At 39.7% G+C, this 21,125-nt stretch overlaps 1 protein-coding gene across 2 annotated transcripts in view; it reads right to left on the bottom strand.

The window, feature by feature from the left end:
* The window catches only part of TMEM255A (transmembrane protein 255A), a 211,901-nt gene that overhangs the window by 82,939 nt on the left and 107,837 nt on the right, over positions 1 to 21,125 (bottom strand). For both annotated transcript variants that reach the window (XM_053699292.1, XM_053699291.1), the window contains exon 2: positions 5,418 to 5,560. In XM_053699292.1, coding sequence (XP_053555267.1) covers positions 5,418 to 5,560 — 143 coding nt within the window. The remainder of the gene's footprint in view (positions 1 to 5,417; positions 5,561 to 21,125) is intronic.

The following is a 21,125-nucleotide window of genomic DNA, read 5'->3' as shown; positions in this document are numbered from 1 at the left end:
TAGAAGGGTGAAAAAACTTTATCATAAATGACCTGCCCCTACTATTCATGACTAATTACATAAACTCCTGCAGGTCCAAATCAATATTTAGACCTTTAGGACTCTCAATGTTGAGTGTCTGCAGTTCGTGGATCCAAAAAGTCTCACGTTGACGCAGGCTCCTCAACCTGTTCTTTGAACTATTCGGTGGAATACAATCAATAACCATAATGCCTAGGCCTTTGGCATTGGCACCATGGTGAAACTTATGATGTTCTGACACACTATGGTTTTCTATCTTGTTTTTGATATTGCAACAGTGCTCGTTATATCTAGTTCTAATGAGCCTCTTGGTGCGCCCTGCATAGAAACAATTGCAACTACAAAAAGTTGGGTTGGATCCCGACGAAACGCGTAGAGGAATTAACCAGCCAGTCTTTCCTACACTCCCTCAGACGCCAGGTCGGTGTGAAGCAACTTCCAGTCCCTTAGCTCCAATAACAATCCGGAAGTGTTTGGAATTATACACAGGACAGGTGGGAACACTCTCTCTACAACCTACGGCAAGAGCAGGAAGTGGTAATTTATATGTGATATATACATTGCTTATCTTATTATACACATTGTACGTGTGTTTTTATCTATGCGCTTATGTGTTTTATTAAACACAGTTTTACTCTTAGAATGGCGTGTACTCTGTCTCCTTTTGTTTCCAATCTCTCTAGCCCTTGGGACCTGAGCCACAGCGTTCCCAGTGTTTTGGAGCAGCAGCCACCCATTAGTTACCATTTGCCTTAAAGGATTTATCATTCGCTTGTGAACTCAATGGCACTATTAAGGTTGTATGTTTGACCTATTTTATATTTGATATGCATTTCATCTCTTGAATTTGTCCTGTTGTATCTGTATTTGTCTAATTATCTGTTGTATCTAATTCCAATTTATGCATATGTAATTTTTATTTAGATTTATTTTAATTATATTAAAGTTAGGGTGTTAGGGTTAGACTTAGGGTTAGGGGTTAATATATTTATTTAGTATTAGTGATGTGGTAGGCCAGAGGTTTAGGGGTTAATAACTTTAGTATAGTGATGGCGGCGGCGACTTTGGGGGCAGCAGATTAAGTGTTAATAAGTGTAGGTAGGTGGCGGCGATGTCGGGGGTGGCAGATTAGGGGTTAATAACTGTAATGTAGGTGGCAGCGATGTTAGGGACGGCAGATTAGGGGTTAATAATATTTAACTAGTGTTTGCGATGCGGGAGAGCGGCAGATTAGGGGTTAATAATTTTATTTTAGTGTTTGCGATGCGGGAGGGCCTCGGTTTAGGGGTTAATAGGTAGTTTATGGGTGTTAGTGTACTTTCAAGACAAATCAGTAAAGAACTGAAAAAGAGTACAAATATAGCACTTACAACGTTTTTATTGGTAAATACTGAATCTGGGAGCAAAGGTTGAATTATGGAAAATAAAACATAACTTTTACTTCATTAGTTAAAAACAAAGGGTACGGAAATAAAGATTAAAATTGGCATATGCTTACTTGGCAGGGTAAATTCTGAAAATATTTGTGTGGAGCAAATAATGTGCAGCCTAAATAAAAGGTGACCCTGCAAGTTTATAACTGTGACATATTTACTGGGTAAGTATAATATTGGAATGAACAGGGAATAATAGTCTGGTTGAGGTGTCAGTCAGATCATTTATCTCCTGATATCGCAGCTCAGAACAGACAAACGCTAATTCTATATGTAGATCAAATAATAGTACCTTGTTACCTGTGGTGAGGCAATGATGTGAAGATTCCAAGGAGATGTACCAAATAATGGAATCAAATGTTCTTGTTATTTATAACTATCAGTAACAGCGTGGTGAATACACTTTATCCTATGGTGAATAATCTGTTGCTTTGTATATCAGATACTATAATCAGGGATCAGTGTAGTTACGTTGCATTACGGCCAAAAAAGTGTGCGGTACAGCTATACCTGCAAGACTCATAATAGCAGCAGTAGTGAAAAAGCAGCGTTATGAGCCATAACGCAAAACTCGTAATCTGGCCGAAAGTTTGTGCATTGTATTTGCAAAATGTACACTCCTACTGCAGCACTGACACACATTTTGTGCTATATGCTAAAAATACCATCTGAAGGGATATTATATATCCATGAAAGGGCAAGGATATGTTATTCCTCTAGCGCTGTAGGGATCACATTAGTGTTTAGACTGTTACTTACTGCTGAGAGGGTAAATAGGGGCAGAGAGAGGGATTGGAGAGGAAAAGTGAAAGTGGAGAAGAAAGAGTTAAGAGAGAGTGGAGAGAAAATAAGAAATAGAGAAAATATATGAGAGAGAAGAGAGGGTAAAGAAGATAGATTGAAGAGGGAGTGGAGAAAAAGATAGAGAAGGGAACGACGATAATTACAAAAAAAAATCCAGATTTGATATGACCTTCCGATACTGCCAGCATTTTCTGCATTCCCTCAGTTCAATAACTTCCTTTTTCCATGCAGCTGTTGTCTTCAACAAAAAAACTATTTGATGGTGCCAACTGCACTTATTTTTGTTAATGTATGTTAATGTATTACTGTATGTAGCATTATTTAATTTGTTATGATATAAAATAAAAACCATATTAAAAATGACTACACAATAAGGGGTTTCACAATGGCTAAACATATGCAAAGACAGGAGGAGTAGTGGGTGTGTGCATGTAGTTAGTGTGGTGTGGGCAGGAAGTGGGTGGGATCAGAAGTGGCGGGTGACATTTTGCCCTAGATAGTAGATTAGGACTTGAAATGTTGATTCCTGATTATATAATTATTATTTACATATACATATTAAAAAATGAACGCAACCACAATATTTCAATAATGTTAACGCACCACTTGTAATTTAGCCCCTGAATGGGTTGTGGTTTGAACAAAAACAAAACTATCTACAGTATTTTGCTTACAAAAAAGCCTAAAGGAACAATTTCATATATATATTATATGTTATTGGAAACACATTAAGGGAAAACAGTACACTGTCCCTTTAAGTATGAAAATTGTGTATTTTCGAATCCTGAGAATTGAAAGAGCCCATTGCAGGCTTCACAGACTTAAAGGGACACTGAACCCCATTTTTTTTCTTTAGTGATTCAGATAGAGCATGCAATTTTAAGCAACTTTCTAATTTACTCCTTTTAGCAATTTTTTTTTCGTTCTCTTGCTATTTTTATTTGAAAAAGAAGGCACCTAAGCGTTTTTTGGTTCACGACTCTGGACAGCACTTTTTTATTGGTGGATCTATTTATTCACCACCACCAATCAGCAAGAGCAATTAAGGTCACAGTCCTCTGACGTTAGCCACTTGTGGCGAGCTAGGTAAAAATAAGAACATTACCTCTAATGTCCCACGTTGTAATCCTGCTTGACAATTGCTAGAAAAGTTCACTGACGAAACAAGAATAGGTTATGGCCCGTTATTAAGGGACACTGTACCCAAAAATTTTCTTTCGTGATTCAGATTGAGCATGAAATTTTAAACAACTTTCTAATTTACTCCTATTATCAAATTTTCTTCATTCTCTTGGTATCTTTATTTGAAATGCAAGAATGTAAGTTTAGATGCCGGCCCATTTTTGGTGAACAACCTGGGTTGTCCTTGCTGATTGGTGGATAAATTCATCCACCAATAAAAAAGTGCTGGCCAGAGTACTGAAATAAAAAAAAAGCTTAGATGCCTTCTTTTTCAAATAATGATAGCAAGAGAACGAAGAAAAATTGATAATAGGAGTAAATTAGAAAGTTGCTTAAAATTGCATACTCTTTCTGAATTACAAAAGAAAAAAATTGGGTACAGTGTCCCTTTATGAGTGAGTCTTCCCCCTTTGGTCAAGATTTTTTTTCCAGATAATGGTTTTAGGTCGCCAACTATAGTGGTACTAGAATTACATTTTCACCTTGGTGCTTCAGAAGACTTTTTCTCAAGTGAAAAGTATAATTATTATTATTTTTTTCTCTCTACAGATTCCACTTATAATATCTAACAGGATTTTCATAGATAAATGATGTGATCAGCTTTTCAGATGAAATATAATCTATTATGATGAATCAGATTAAAGTTTCTTACCAGCACTGAATCTTTTTTCACTACCCAAAGAAGAACTCTGTATGTTCACATACAAACACAGATAAAGTCTAGCTTGGGAGCAGCTAAGTGGCTCACATGCTGTTTTCATCTTGGGGGCCAGCAGTTTACTGCAGCTCTCAAGCAGGACTCTACCTATGTTTTAACCATAATGTGGGGGTTAAACACAGGGTTTCAAGATAAGTAGTGCAAAAATTAGAAGATTTAATAAATCAGCGCATGTATTTTTCCCATTACAATTTCCCTTTACTATTCCAATTGTTATATACCTGAGAGTGTGGTCACATATGCATTTATGTTTGTGTGTATGTTTAAAAAGTCAATTTTGAGATGTGTTGACCTATAGGTTACCGTTATTATTATTAATAAAGGGACAGTCTACTCCATAATTGTTATCGTTTAAAAAGATAGATAATCCCTTTATTACCCATTCCCCAGTTTTGCATAACCAACACTATTATATTAATATACTTTTTACCTCTGTAATTACCTTGTATCTAAGCCTCTGCAGATTGCCCCCTTATTTCAGTTCTTTTGCCAGACTTGCATTTTAGCCAATCAGTGCCCTCCTATAAGTAACTCCACGGGCATGAGCACAATGTTATCTATATGGCACACATGAACTAACATCCTCTAGCTGTGAAAAACTGTCAAATGCATTCAGATAAGAGGCAGTCTTCAAGGGCTTAGAAATTAGCATATCAGCCTACCTAGGTTTAGCTTTCAAATAAGAACACAAAAAGAAGAACGCAAATTTGATTATTAAAGGGACAGTCAAGTCCAAAACAAACTGTCATGTTTTAAATAGGGCATGCAATTCCAACTTTCCAATTTACTTTTATCACCAATTTTGCTTTGTTCTTTTGGTATAGACCTGGTATAGACCTAGGAAGGCTCATATGATAATTTCTAAGCCCTTGAAGGCCGCCTCTAATCACATGCTTTTTTATTTGTTATTCACAACAGGGGAGATCTAGTTTAGGTAAACCCTATAGATAACATTGTGAGCACACCTGTGGATTGTGGCAGACACTGCACTAATTGGCTAAAATGCAAGTCAATAGATACAAGGTAATCACAGAGGTAAAAAGTATATTAATATAACTGTGTTGGTTATGCAAAACTGGGGAATGGGTAATAAAGGGATTATCTATCTTTTAAAACAACAAAAATTCTGGTGTTGACTGTCCCTTTAAAGTAAATTGGAAAGTTTTTTAAAATAAAATGCCCTATCTGAATCATGATTGTCCCTTTAAGCCATACAAATCCATCCTTACAATCTGGAACAGGAAGAAATCTATACTTACAATTACTCCTGGATAATAGCCTCCCACTGTCACATTTTCAGTTCTCGTTGTGGCAGCCAGGCCCACGGTAAAAATTAGTATGGATATGACAAGAAGAGTCACAGTAACAAAAATTGATTTCCGTCTTCTTTTATTAAATGAACCTGCAATCAAACAACACATACAATTATTTAATATAAACCAGTGGCGTCACTAGGGTTGGTGTCACCCGGTGCGGTAAGTCATGGTGTCACCCCCCCCCCCCCCCAGAAAGCAGACACACACAAAAACACAGGCATACACACATACAAACACTCAGACACACTTAAAAACATACTCAGATGCACACACAAACACTCGGAAACACACTCAGACACACACACAAAAACACACACACAAAAACACTGAGACACACAAAAACTCAGACACACACACATACAAAATATGTAAACTGCACTGCATTAATTATGAAGCTCATGCCTAGAGCTGCTCCCTGGCTCAGCATAACATCAAATGAAAGATAAACAGAGCACTCTAAAATAAATCACTGAAGAAAAGGTTTAGGCGCACAAACTATGAAAATTCTGCTCTCTGACTCTGTTCCAAGTCTGTCAGTGCACAGCCCTGGGCCGCGTGTCACTGAGCAGTGAGCACAGATAGGCAGGCAGGTTTAGGCTAGCAGCGCAACTTTGCAAGCCCCACGGCACACCCACAACATTCATAGTGAAATTGGGCAGGGGAGGAGCAAAGTACAAACAAGCAAAAGCAGCCGGGAAAACTATTTGTTGAAATTGCAGCACTGGCTCAAGGGGCAAAAAAATTGTGTGTCTACAACTTCCCCAGTCCCACTAATGTTCACAAATGCCAGCCTCTAATAAAATAATCTATGCATCTCAACATTGTATTTCTTTGAATTTCAATAAAATGTAAAAAAAAAAAAAAAAAAAATTTTTTTTTTTTTTTTTTTTTTTGTGTCACCCCCTGGAGGGTGTCACCCGGGTGCGGCCCGCCCCCCCCCCCGCCCCCCCCCTAGTGACGCCACTGATATAAACATATTCTAAAACATATCATATATGTCTGGTTCATTATCCTTGCTGCAGTCTAAAGGGAAATTCATATTCATATTTCCTAACATTTCCAGGCCTGGGAGAATGGGAAGAGTCATGGTAAAACATAGGGGTCAGTGGTGCATGCAGGGGAGTAAAAGTAGGTGGGGCATGGCTGGATGGCCCCTGAGACACTTATAGGGAAGGGAGATCTACACAGAGGACAGTGAGACAGAGTGCATAAAGGGACAGTCTACACCAAAATTGTTAATGTTTAAAAAAAATAGATAGTGCCTTTACTACCCATTTTCCAGCTTTGCACAAGTAGCACTGTTATACTAATATGCTTTATAACATTTAAACCTCTAAATGTCTGCCTGTTTCTAAGCCACTACAGACAGCCTCTTATCACATACTTTTTTACTAGCTTTTAAAAATACTGCTAATTCATGTGGGGCATATAGATAACATTGTGCTCTCTCCTGTGGAGTTGTGCAGGACACATCACATAATTGGCTAAATACAAGTCAATAGATAATAAATAAATAGCCATGTGATAAGGGGCTGTCAGAAGAGGCTTAGATACAAGATAATTACAGAGGTTAAAAGTATATTAATATAGGTTGGCTGTGCAAGACTGGGAAATGGGTAATAAAGGGATTATCTATCTTTTTAAACAATAACATTTTTGGAGTAGACTGTCCATTTCATTTTTTGCAATGATGCTTCTATTTAAAATTAACACTAAGTAATAAATGAAGGGTTGATACAACCAATCAGCAGTGTCATATGCTTGCTCCTAGGTCAGAGGGCCCAATTCCCTAAAGATACTATGAAGCCCCTGCTGTAATTCTCTACCAGCAGGTTTTATCTTGAGAATAGTGTGTCTCTCAAAGGGTTAATCCCTGCATTTGAAGGGACAGGAAACCCAAAACTTTATTTCATGATTCGAATAGAACATACAATTTAAAACAACTTTCCAATGTACTTCTATTAACAAATTTGCTTCATTCTCTTGTTATTCTTTGCTGAAGGACCATCATCACACTACTGGCAGCAAGCTGAACACAATTAGCCAATAACAAGAGGGAAATGTGTGCAGGCACCAATCAGCAGCAGCTCCCACTAGTGTATGATATGTGCGTATTCATTTTCAACAAAGAAAACCAAGAGAATGAAGCACATTTGAAAATAGAAGTGAATTTAAAAGTGTCTTAAAAACAGAATTTATGTTTACCTGATAAATTTCTTTCTCCTACGGTGTGTCCGGTCCACGGCTTCATCCTTACTTGTGGGAATATTCTCTTCCCTACAGGAAGTGGCAAAGAGAGCACAACAGCAGAGCTGTCCATATAGCTCCCCCTCTAGCTCCGCCCCCCAGTCATTCGACCGACGGTCAGGAGAAAAAAGGAGAACCATAGGGTGCAGTGGTGACTGTAGTGTACAAAAACAAAATTTTAAACCTGACTAAATGCCAGGGCGGGCCGTGGACCGGACACACCGTAGGAGAACAAAATTTATCAGGTAAACATAAATTCTGTTTTCTCCTACATTGGTGTGTCCGGTCCACGGCTTCATCCTTACTTGTGGGAACCAATACTAAAGCTTTAGGACACGGATGAAGGGAGGGAGCAAGTCAGGTAACCTAAATGGAAGGCACCACTGCTTATAAAACTTTTCTCCCAAAAATAGCCTCCGAAGAAGCATAAGTATCGAATTTGTAAAATTTGGCAAAAGTATGCAGAGAAGACCACGTCGCTGCCTTACAGATCTGTTCAACAGAAGCCTCATTCTTGAAGGCCCATGTGGAAGCCACAGCTCTAGTAGAATGAGCAGTAATTCGTTCAGGAGGCTGCCGCCCGGCAGTCTCATAAGCCAATCGGATGATGCTTTTTAACCAGAAGGAAAGAGAGGTAGAAGTAGCTTTCTGACCTCTCCTCTTACCAGAATAGACGACAAACAAAGAAGATGTCTGTCATAAATCCTTTGTTGCTTCTAGATAGAATTTTAAAGCACGAACCACATCTAGATTGTGTAACAAACGTTCCTTTTTGGAAACTGGATTAGGACACAGAGAAGGAACAACTATTTCCTGGTTAATATTCCTATTGGAAACCACCTTCGGAAGAAAACCAGGTTTGGTACGTAAAACGACCTTATCTGAATGGAACACCAGATAGGGTGAATTACACTGCAAAGCAGACAATTCAGAAACTCTTCTAGCAGAAGAAATAGCAACCAAAAACAAAACTTTCCAAGAAAGTAACTTAATATCTATGGAATGTAAAGGTTTAAACGGAACCCCTTGAAGAACTGAAAGAACTAAATTCAGACTCCATGGAGGAGTCACAGGTCTATAGACAGGCTTAATTCTGACCAACGCCTGTACGAACGCCTGAACATCTGGCACAGCTGCCAGACGTCTGTGTAACAAGACAGACAGAGCAGATATCTGTCCCTTTAAAGAACTGGCTGACAGACCTTTCTCCAGACCTTCTTGGAGAAAGGAAAGAATCCTTGGAATTCTAATTTTACTCCATGAGTAACCTTTGGACTCGCACCAATAGAGATATTTCTGCCATATCTTATGGTAAATTCTCCTGGTTACAGGCTTTCTCGCCTGAACCAGAGTATCTATAACAGATTCCGAAAACCCACGCTTAGATAGAATAAAGCGTTCAATCTCCAAGCAGTCAGCTGCAGAGAAACTAGGTTTGGATGTTCGAATGGACCTTGCACTAGAAGGTCCTGTCTCAATGGTAGCTTCCATGGTGGAGCCGATGACATATTCACCAGGTCTGCATACCAAGTCCTGCGTGGCCACGCAGGAGCTATTAGAATCACCGAAGCCTTCTCCTGTTTGATCCTGGCTACTAGCCTGGGGAGTAGAGGAAACGGTGGAAAGACATACGCTAGATTGAATGACCAAGGCGCCACTAATGCATCTACCAATGTCGCCTTGGGATCCCTGGACCTGGACCCGTAGCGTGGAACCTTGGAGTTCTGACGAGACGCCATCAGATCCAGATCTGGAATGCCCCATAGTTGAGTTAACTGGGCAAAGACCTCCGGGTGAAGTTCCCACTCCCACGGATGGAAAGTCTGACGACTCAAATAATCCGCCTCCCAGTTGTCTACTCCTGGGATGTGAATTGCAGATAGATGGCAGGAGTGATCCTCCGCCCATTTGATGATCTTGGATACTTCTCTCATCGCCAGGGAACTCTTCGTTCCTCCCTGATTGTTGATGTACGCTACAGTCGTCATGTTGTCCGACTGAAATCTTATGAATTTGGCCTTCGCTAGTTGAGGCCAAGCCAGGAGCGTATTGAATATTGCTCTTAATTCCAAAATGTTTATCGGGAGAAGAGATTCTTCCCGAGACCATAGACCCTGAGCTTTCAGGGAGCCTCACACCGTGCCCCAGCCTAGGAGACTGGCGTCGGTCGTGACAATGATCCACTCTGGTCTGCGGAAACTCATTCCCTGCGACAGGTGATCCTGAGTCAACCACCAGAGAAGCGAGTCTCTGGTTTCCTGGTCCATCTGTATCTGGGGAGATAAGTCTGCATAATCCCCATTCCATTGCTTGAGCATGCACAATTGCAGTGGTCTTAGATGAATTCTGGCAAATGGGACAATGTCCATTGCCGCCACCATTAGACCGATAACCTCCATGCACTGAGCCACAGACGGCTGAGCAATGGCATGAAGGACTCAACAAGCTTTTGAGAGTTTTGACTTTCTGACCTCCGTCAGAAAGATTTTCATTTCTACCGAATCTATTATTGTTCCCAGGAAGGGAACCCTTGTGACCGGGGACAGAGAACTCTTTTCTACGTTCACCTTCCACCCGTGAGACCTTAGAAAGGCCAGAACGATATCCGTATGAGCCTTGGCTCTGGGAAGCGACGACGCCTGTATTAAGATGTCGTCTAGGTAAGGTGCTACTGCAATGCCCCGCTGTCTTACTACCGCTAGAAGGGACCCTAGCACTTTTGTGAAAATTCTTGGAGCGGTGGCCACAAACTGGTAATGCCTGTCCAGAAAGGCGAATCTTAGGAACTGATGGTGATTTTTGTGGATTGGAATATGCAGGTATGCATCCTTTAGGTCCACAGTAATCATGTATTGACCCTCCTGGATCATAGGCAGAATTGTTCGAATTGTTTCCATCTTGAATGATGGAACTCTGAGAAATTTGTTTAGGATCTTTAAGTCCAGAATTGGCCTGAACGTTCCCTCCTTTTTGGGAACTACAAACAGGTTTGAGTAAAAACCCAGTCCTTGTCCTGATTTTGGGACTGGGTGAATCACTCCCATTTTGAAAAGGTCTTCTACGCAATGTAAGAATGCCTGTCTCTTTGTCAGGTCTGAAGACAAGCGAGAAATGTGAAACCTTCCCTTTGGAGGAAGGTCCTTGAATTCTAGGAGATACCCCTGAGAAACAATCTCTAAAGCCCAGGGGTCTGGAACATCTCTTGCCCAAGCCTGAGCAAAGAGAGAGAGTCTGCCCCCCACCAGATCCGGTCCCGGATCGTGGGCTATCCTTTCATGCTGATTTGGTTGGAGCAGCAGGCTTCTTGGCCTGTTTCCCCTTGTTCCAGCCTGCAATGGTTTCCATGCTGGCTTGGGCTGGGAAGTGTTACCCTCTTGTCTAGAGCTTTGAGAGTTAGAAGCTGGTCTGTTCCTGAAGTTGCGAAAGGAAAGAAAATTAGACTTATTCTTTGCTTTGAAAGGCCTATCCTGTGGAAGGGCATGGCCCTTTCCCCCAGTGATGTCTGAAATAATCTCTTTCAACTCTGGCCCGAATAGGGTCTTACCCTTGAAAGGAATATTAAGCAATTTTGTTTTTGACGACACATCCGCCGACCAAGATTTTAGCCAAAGCCCTCTGCGTGCCACTATTGCAAAACCTGAATTTTTCGCCGCTAACTTAGCTAATTGAAAAGCGGCATCTAAAATAAAAAAATTAGCCAATTTCAGTGCGTGAATTCTGTCCATGACTTCATCATATGGAGTCTCCTTCTGTAGCAAATTTTCTAGTTCATCTAACCAAAAAGACGCCGCTGTGGTGACAGGAATAATGCACGAAATTGGTTGAAGAAGAAAACCTTGCTGCACAAAAATTTTCTTCAGCAATCCTTCTAATTTTTTATCCATCGGATCTTTGAAAGCGCAACTGTCCTCTATTGGAATAGTTGTGCGCTTAGCTAATGTTGAAACTGCCCCCTCTACCTTAGGAACCGTCTGCCATGCGTCCTTTCTGGGGTCAACAATGGGGAACATTTTCTTAAATATAGGAGGGGGAACAAAAGGAACACCTGGCTTCTCCCACTCCTTAGTCACTATGTCCGCCACCCTCTTGGGTATCGGAAAAGCATCAGCGTGCACAGGGACCTCTAAGAATTTGTCCATTTTGCACAATTTTTCTGGAATCACCAAAGGATCACAATCATCAAGAGTAGCTAGCACCTCCTTAAGCAGAGCGCGGAGGTGTTCCAGCTTAAATTTGAATGCAACTATATCAGGCTCTGCCTGCTGAGAAATCTTTCCTGTGTCAGAAATTTCTCCTTCAGACAGGCCCTCCCTCACCGCCAAATCAGATTGATGTGAGGGCATAATAGATAAATTATCCTCAGCGTCTGCCTGCTCATCCTCTGTATTTAAAGCTGAGCAATCGCGCTTTCTAGGATAAGCTGGCAGTTTGGATACAAAAGCTGCTAGTGAATTATCCATTACTGCTGCATAGTAACCGCCATTGGCGCGCTAGATGAACTAGGTATCGCTTGCGTGGGCAATGCTGGAGTTGACACAGAAGGAGAGGATGATGAACTATCCCCACTACCTTCATTTAAAGAATCATCTTGGGCAACATCTTTAAATGTGACAGTACTGTCCTTAATTTGTTTGGACCCTATGGCACACTTTGTACAAACATTTAATGGTGGAACCACCTTGGCCTCCATACACACCGAACATAGGCTATCTGAAGGCACAGACATGTTAGACAAACCTAGGCAGCTCTATAATGCAAGAAAAATAATTTTATACAAAACCGTTACTGTCTCTTTAAATAATAAAGAAGCACACTTTATTACTGAAACGTCAGAAAAATATCAAAGAAAAATCCGATCTTTCTGAAATTTTCACCGTAGTGTCTTAAAGCTATGAAAGTATTGCACAATAATTTTCAGACCAATTGACCCTTAAATGCCCAAACCGGAGCTAGTAAACAGCAATTAACCGGTTAATACATTACAGTCCCCTGCCACAGTCTCCACCGCAGCTTTAACCTTCCTTAAGGGTTACCAAAAACGAAATAAACCTCTTAAAAGTCCTTTTCTAAGCCTCTTGACCTTCCACGTGAAGCTGCATGAACCTCCTGATGAAAGGCAACTGCGGCGCGAAAATGAGGCCTCCTCCCTCTGCACTCCAGAGTGAAGGGGCCTTTCTGACAAATATAGGTGTCTAAACGGCTGCCAGGCGTAAATAACATACCCAAAAGTGTTTTAAATTTGAGAAAAAACACTTCAAAGTCACATAAGCATGATAAAAAATAAACGACTTAGCCCACAATAGTGTCAACCAGCAGAGAGCCCAAACTATAAGCCTTAATTCTGTTACTGAGTCTAAGAAAATGGCTTACCTATCCCAGAAGGGATAACTGACAGTCTTCTAGCATTACTTGGTCTTGTTAGAAAAGTGACTGATCATACCTGAAGCAGATAAGCCTGCAAACTGTTCCCCCTTGAAAGTTCTCTGGTTTAACAGTCCTGCGTGGGAACAGCAATCGATTTTAGTTACTGGTGCTAAAATCATACTCCTCTTAAACAGAAATCTTCTTCATTTTCTGTTGCAGAGTAAATAGTACAAACTGGCACTATTTTAAAATAACAAACTCTTGATAGAAGAAATAAAAAACTACAACTAACACCACATACTCTTTACCACCCCCGTGGAGATGCTACTTGTACAGAGCGGCAAAGAGAATGACTGGGGGGCGGAGCTAGAGGGGGAGCTATATGGACAGCTCTGCTGTTGTGCTCTCTTTGCCACTTCCTGTAGGGAAGAGAATATTCCCACAAGTAAGGATGAAGCTGTGGACCGGACACACCAATGTAGGAGAAATTAAGAATTTTTTACTTTCCTATACCTTTAAAGTGATGGCAAACTCAGAATGATTGCTCAATCAAATCAGATTTCAAATACAAAAATATTATTAGTTTCATTCATCAAACACTTAGTTTTGCATTCTAACGTTTTTTCTTTTCTAACTGCTACTATTCTAATGATCGCTCCGGCAGCCCCGACATTTACATATTTTTTTTTGGGCTTGTTTTCCTTCAGCCAATCAAATATCTGGCATTTTGGCATGTTTCTTGAAGAAGAAAAAAATTAAAATTCTTCTGCGCAAGCGTTCATAACGTCATTCTTAACATTAGCATTATTTGAACGTATGGCGTTACGAACGCTTGCGAAGAACAATATATATATATTTTTTTAAGAAACATTCCAAAATGCCAGATATTTGTTTGGCTAAAGGAAAACAAGACCCCCTCTCAAAAAAAAAAGTAAATGTCAGGGCTGCCAGAGCGATCATTAGAATAGTAGCAGTTAGAAAAAAAAGAAAAAAAAGAAAAAAAAGTTAGAATGCAAAAGTAAGTTTTTGATGAATGAAACTAATATTTTTTTTATTGATTGAGCAATCGTTCTGAGTTTACCATCACTTTAAGTATGTGAAGGTGATTCAAACATTTACAGCAATGCTTACAAAAATATCCAATTTAAAAATCGCATAAAATTAACAAAAGAAACATTGAAATAAAAATATGCAGTAAAAAATTGTATTGTTTAAGCGCTTTTAAAATCATAAAGAATATACTCTGCAAAAATTTTATTTATGAAAAAATTCATACTGAAATTGCGCAGAAATGAAATGATTTAAGGTGCACAAAATAGAAATTATAAGAAAACTACACAGCACATGCAAAAAAAAACAACTGTCAAATTCTTATTTACAATACGAAATTCAAAGTGTATAAAAGTTTCCTTATTGTATTGGCTGCCAGATTTCATTTTTCGCTGCTAAATTTGCTCTCCCCAGTGAAGTTTACCATTCCACCGAGATACATTACTTTTTCTGGGAGACATCGTGCAACACGTAGGGACAGCCTCTTTTTAAAGAGAATTCCCTGGGGCAGCCCCTGAGCACCGTTCCCACACATGCACACATTTTGCCAAGAGAGCGAATATGCTTTTCAAAAGTGCGCACAGCATATGAATGTCAGTAATTTTTTTTATTATTATTATTTTTTATTGTGGTGGTTCTGTGGAGTTTTGCATTAAAAATATGGCTAAAAAAAGAAGTTACACTGTTATATGTGTTACAGGCAACCATATTCAATCATTGCTGGGTGTGTACCTCTAGCAGCCAAGGGGGTCACATCACTGTTCTGTACATGTGTTACTGGCAACCAAGGGAATAAAATGACTGCTTAATTGTGAAAAATATATGTGATGGGATCAAGGGTGGGGCCTAAGGTTGAGCTTTTGTGGATACATTGTGTGAACCCAGCTACGTCCCATATCCTATCACCTATAGGTCATCCAGTTATTTTTATAAAACACAGCTGGCAACCCTACCTGAGAGCAACATGTTTAGGAGAAGCTGTCCAAGAGGGAAGTTTAATGGCAGAGACTGTGAAGTGGTAAGAGATTGGAAAAGATAGTTGCACTGCTTTAAAGGGACAATCAGAGCAAAAAACATTCTGCAGTTTTGCATATAAAATATGGTTATATTAACCCCTTAACGACCAAGGACGTACGCCATACGTCCTAAAAAAAAAGACACTTAAAGACCGAGGACGTATGGCGTACGTCCTTGGTCTGGAAAGCAGCTGGAAGCGATCCTGCTCGCTTCCAGCTGCTTTCCGGTTATTGCAGTGATGCCTCGATATCGAGGCATCCTGCAATAACCCCCTTGGCCATCCGATGCACAGAGAGCCACTTTGTGGCCCTCTCTGCACCGGGCATCGATAGCCAGTATCGTTGGTTGGTGGGAGCCAGTCTGGGAGGTGGCTGGGCGGCCATCGATGGGCCGAGTGGAGCGGAGGGGGGCAAAAAGCAATGCCAAAGCCATATATGTCTGCTATTTCTGAATAAAGGGGATCCCAGAGAAGCATTTACAACCATTTGTGCCATAATTGCACAAGCTGTTTGTAAATGATTTCAGTGAGAAACCTAAAATTGTGAAAAATTTAACGTTTTTTTTTTATTTGATCGCATTTAGCGGTGTAATGGTGGCATGAAATATACCAAAATTGGCAGATCAATACTTGGGGTTGTCTACTACACTACACTAAAACTAAAATTACCCCAAAAAGCTCCCTACATGCTCCCTAATTAACCCCTTCGCTGCTGGGCATAATACACGTGTAGTGCGCAGTGGCATTTAGCGGCTTTCTAATTACTAAAAAACAACGCCAAAGCCATATATGTCTGCTATTTCTGAACAAAGGGGATCCCAGAGAAGAATTTACAACCATTTATGCCATAATTGCACAAGCTGTTTGTAAATAATTTCAGTGAGAAACCAAAAGTTTGTGAAAAAATTAGTGAAAAACAGATTTTGGGGGTCAAAGTTAGAAAAAGTGTGTTTTTTTCCATTTTTTCCTCATATTTTATAAAAATGTTTATAGTAAATTATAAGATATGATGAAAATAATGATATCTTTAGAAAGTCCATTTAATGGCGAGAAAAACGGTATATAATATGTGTGGGTACAGTAAATGAATAAGAGGAAAATTACAGCTAAACACAAACACCGCAAAAATGTAAAAATAACCTTGGTCCCAAACGGACAGAAAATGGAAAAGTGCTGTGGTCATTAAGGGGTTAATAGACTTTTTATCTCTGTGATTACCTTGTATCTAAGCATCTTCTGACAGCCCCCTGATCACATGACTTTATCTATTTACTTGCATTTAAGCCAATTAGTGCTGTGTTTTTAGAATGAACGGGCGTGAGCTCAATGTTATCTATATGGCTCACATGAACTAGCACTCCCCTGTTGTGAAAAGCTAATACAAAGCATGTGATCAAGGGGCTGTCTTTAGTGGCTTAGAAACAGACAGAAATGTAGAGGCTTAAAGATTATAAAGTATATTAATATAACCAAGTATTTTGTGTAAAGCTTGGGAATGGGTAGTAAAGGCATTATCTAACTTTTTAAACAATAACAATTTTTGTGTTGACTGTCCCTTTAAGGCATCCTTATTCTCAAAAGGCTTTGTCTATAAATGAATCAAATTAGGAGTTACAGGCGTTTTATCTTGCATGTTCATTCTTTCTTATGTTAGTTGCAGTATAAAGGAAGGTCGGCTTCAGTATACTTAAGATACGTCAACAAGAATAATATTCTGGTACTTCACAAACTGCCAGATTACATCAGATATGGCCCCGGCAATAGCACATCTTATAGTATAACTATAGTATAAAATCACATTTCTAAGATTCCGGCCTCAGTGTTCTACAGAAAAGCGTGGCTCCCTCATCAGTGACATACATCAATCATCATTATGTTCAGTAAGAGAAATAAAATACAAGAATAGATGGCAATTAGTGTGTGTGTGTGAGAGTGTGTGAAAGAGTGTGTGATAGCGATTACGTATGTGTGTATGGCTGAGAGTGAGTGTGTGTTAGAGTATGTGTTTGAGAGTGTGTGTGTGAGAGAGGGTGTGTGTGTAAAAGAGAGTGCCTGTGTGAGAGTTTGTGAGGGTGTATGTGTGGGAGAGTGTGTTTGTGTCAGAGTGATACTGTGTGAGAGAATGTGTGTGTTTGAGAGAGAGATAGAGAGAGTGTGTGTGAGAGAGAGAGAGAGAGAGAGTGTGTGTGTGTGAGTGAGTGAGAGTCTGTGTGTGTGAGAGAAAGTGGTTGTGTGTGTGTTTGAGAGATAGAGTATGTGCAAGTTTGTGTACCTTTTCAAGTTTCAGTACACTTAAAGTGTGCACACATTTTAGTCACTTGGCCAAAATTTGCACAGGTAAGATATTTTGAGCATAGTGCTCAAAAATATTAGAGGGAATATTGCCTGTGACTGTGGGTTTGGTTTTTCACTTATAACTAGGGATGGACGAATGTTTTGCAACATTCGAAAAATGAAACAAATTTTAACACATTCGTTAGTTCATTTTGAATTTCGAATGTTTGTACAACATTCTAACATTCGTTTAATGTAATAGTATTTCGTTAAGATGTTTCTAATAATTTGATTTGAATTATGCAATAATCAAATGTGAAATTTTTTAATTTCTATCAGCTAGATTACGAGTTATGCACTCTATAGGGAAATTAACAAACGCAACAAAAGTTATTTAACTAAGTTATATTGTAGCTAGCTTAGCTTTTATTTTTATTTCACAGGTAAGTTTGTATTTATTTTAACTAGGTAGACTAGGTAGCTAGTAAATAGTTAATAACTATTTACTAACTACAGGTAGCCCTCAGTTTACGCTGGGGTTAGGTTCCAGAAGGAATAGTTGTAAATCGAAACCGTTGTAAACTGAAACCCAGTTTATAATGTAAATCAATGGGAAGTGAGGGAGATGGGTTCCAGGCCCCTCCCAAAATTGTCATAAGTAACACCTAATACATTATTTTTAAAGCTTTGAAATGAAGACTTTAAATGCTATTTATAAACCTAATAAAATATTCACACAACACAGAATATATAATTAAACTAAGTTAAATGAACAAAAACATTTGCTAAACAGCATTATAAACCTAATAAAATAATCACACAACACAGACTTTACTTGCATTTTTCTGCAAACAGTTCTTTCTAGGCATTCCAATCTGGACTGATTTATAGACAGGAAGATCTTGTTCGGTTTAAATCTGCTTGATAGCTCATGTCTGGTTAAACTGATTAATTTCAGCTTGCTTGGCTTTGCTGCAACACAAGCAGACAGCTCCACCTACTGGCTATTTTAATCAATGCACTGCTTCTCAATGCTTTTCAATAGCAGTCACATGACTGGAAAAAAAAGGTTGTTATTCTGAAACGGTGTAAATTGAACCGTTGTAAAACGAGGGCCACCTGTAGTTAAAATAAATACAAACTTACCTGTGAAATAAATCCTAAGCTACCTTACACTAAAACCTAAAATTATCAAAAAATAAAAAAACACTAAAATCACAAAAAATTAATTACAAAAAAACACAAAATTATAATTATATATATATATATATATATATATATATATATATAAATATATATATATATAAATATATATATATATATATATATATATATATTCCTATTCTAATACCCTTTAAAGAAAATAAAACACCCTAAAATAAAAAAGCCTAATCTAAAATAAACTACCAAGGACCCTTAAATGGGCCTTTTGTAGGGCATTGCCCTAAAGTTAACAACTCTTTTGCTACAAAAAAACCCCAAACCCACTAAAAAAAAAAGAAAGTAAAACTTAATCTACCCATTGCCCTGAAAAGGGCATTTGTATGGGCATTGCCCTTAAAAGGGCATTGAGCTCTTTTGTTGCCCAAGCCCTAATCTAGAAATAAAAACCCACCCCAAAACGAAAAAAATACATTACACAAAATAACAAACAAATTATCAAAAAACAGAATTTATGCTTACCTGATAAATTACTTTCTCTTGTGGTGTATCCAGTCCACGGATTCATCCTTTACTTGTGGGATATTCTCCTTCCCTACAGGAAGTGGCAAAGAGAGCACACAGCAGAGCTGTCCATATAGCTCCCCCTCTAGCTCCACCCCCCAGTCATTCGACCAAAGGTTAGGAAGAAAAAAGGAGAAACCATAGGGTGCAGTGGTGACTGTAGTTCAAACAAAAAATTTTTTTACCTGACTTAATTGCCAGGGCGGGCCGTGGACTGGATACACCACAAGAGAAAGTAATTTATCAGGTAAGCATAAATTCTGTTTTCTCTTGCAAGGTGTATCCAGTCCACGGATTCATCCTTTACTTGTGGGATACCAATACCAAAGCTTTAGGACACGGATGAAGGGAGGGAACAAGACAGGTACCTTAAACGGAAGGCATCACTGCTTGCAAAACCTCTCTCCCAAAAATAGCCTCCGCAGAAGCAAAAGTATCGAATTTGTAAAATTTGGAAAAAGTATGCAGTGAAGACCAAGTCGCTGCCTTACAAATCTGTTCAACAGAAGCCTCATTTTTAAAAGCCCATGTGGAAGCCACTGCTCTGGTAGAATGAGCAGTAATTGTTTCAGGAGGCTGCTGGCCAGCAGTCTCATAGGCCAAACGGATGATGCTTTTCAGCCAAAAGGAAAGAGAGGTAGCAGTCGCTTTCTGACCTCTCCTCTTACCAGAATAGATAACAAACAAGGAAGATGTTTGTCTGAAATCCTTAGTTTCTTGTAAATAGAACTTTAAAGCATGAACTACATCAAGATTGTGTAACAGACGTTCCTTCTTCGAAGAAGGATTAGGACACAGAGAAGGAACAACTATTTACTGGTTAATATTCTTGTTAGAAACAACTTTAGGAAGAAAACCAGGCTTGGTACTGAAAGAACTAGATTTAGACTCCATGGCGGAGCCACAGGTTTATAGACAGGCTTGATTCTGACTAAAGCCTGAGCAAACGCTTGAACATCTGGTACCTCTGCCAGACGCTTGTGTAAAAGGATAGACAGAGCAGATATTTGTCCTTTTAAGGAACTAGCTGACAAACCTTTCTCCAATCCTTCTTGGAGAAAAGACAATATCCTGGGAATACTAATCTTACTCCAAGAGTAACCCTTGGATTCACACCAACAAAAATATTTCAGCCATATCTTATGGTAGATTTTCCTGGTGACAGGCTTTCTAGCCTGAATCAGAGTATCTATAACTGACTCAGAGAAACCACGCTTTGATAGAATTAAGCGTTCAATCTCCAAGCAGTCAGACGTAGAGAAACTAGATTTGGATGCTTGAACGGACCCTGTATTAGAAGATCCTGCCTCATTGGCAGTGTCCATGGTGGGACAGATGACATGTCCACTAGGTCTGCATACCAAGTCCTGCGTGGCCACGCAGGCGCTATCAGAATCACCGAAGCCTTCTCCTGCTTGATTCTGGCAACCAGACGAGGGAGAAGGGGAAACGGTGGAAAAACATAAGCCAGATTGAAGGACCAAGGCGCTGCTTGGGGTCCCGGGACCTGGACCCATAGAGAGGAAGTTTGGCGTTCTGACGGGACGCCATCAGATCCAACTCTGGAGTGCCCCATAGCTGAGTGAGCTGGGCAAATACCTCTGGGTGGAGTTCCCACTCCCCCGGGTGAAAAGTCTGACGACTTAGAAAATCCGCCTCCCAGTTGTATACTCCTGGGATGTGAATTGCTGAGAGATGGCAGGAGTGATAGTCCGCCCACCTGATTATTTTGGTTACTTCCGTCATCGCTAGGGAACTCTTTGTTCCCCCCGGATGATTGACGTAAGCTACAGTCGTGATGTTGCCTGACTGAAATCTGATGAATTTGGCCGCAGCTAGTTGAGGCCATGCCTGAAGAGCGTTGAATATCGCCCTCAGTTCCAGAATGTTTATCGGGAGAAGCGTTTCTTCCCGAGACCATAAGCCCTGAGCTTTCAGGGAGTCCCAGACCGCACCCCAGCCTAACAGACTGGCGT

This window comes from Bombina bombina, chromosome 1, assembly GCF_027579735.1.
Source record: "Bombina bombina isolate aBomBom1 chromosome 1, aBomBom1.pri, whole genome shotgun sequence".
Lineage (NCBI taxonomy): Eukaryota > Metazoa > Chordata > Amphibia > Anura > Bombinatoridae > Bombina > Bombina bombina.
The sequence above is the reverse complement of the archived record's forward strand: the minus strand, read 5'-3'. Positions and strand labels throughout refer to the sequence as shown.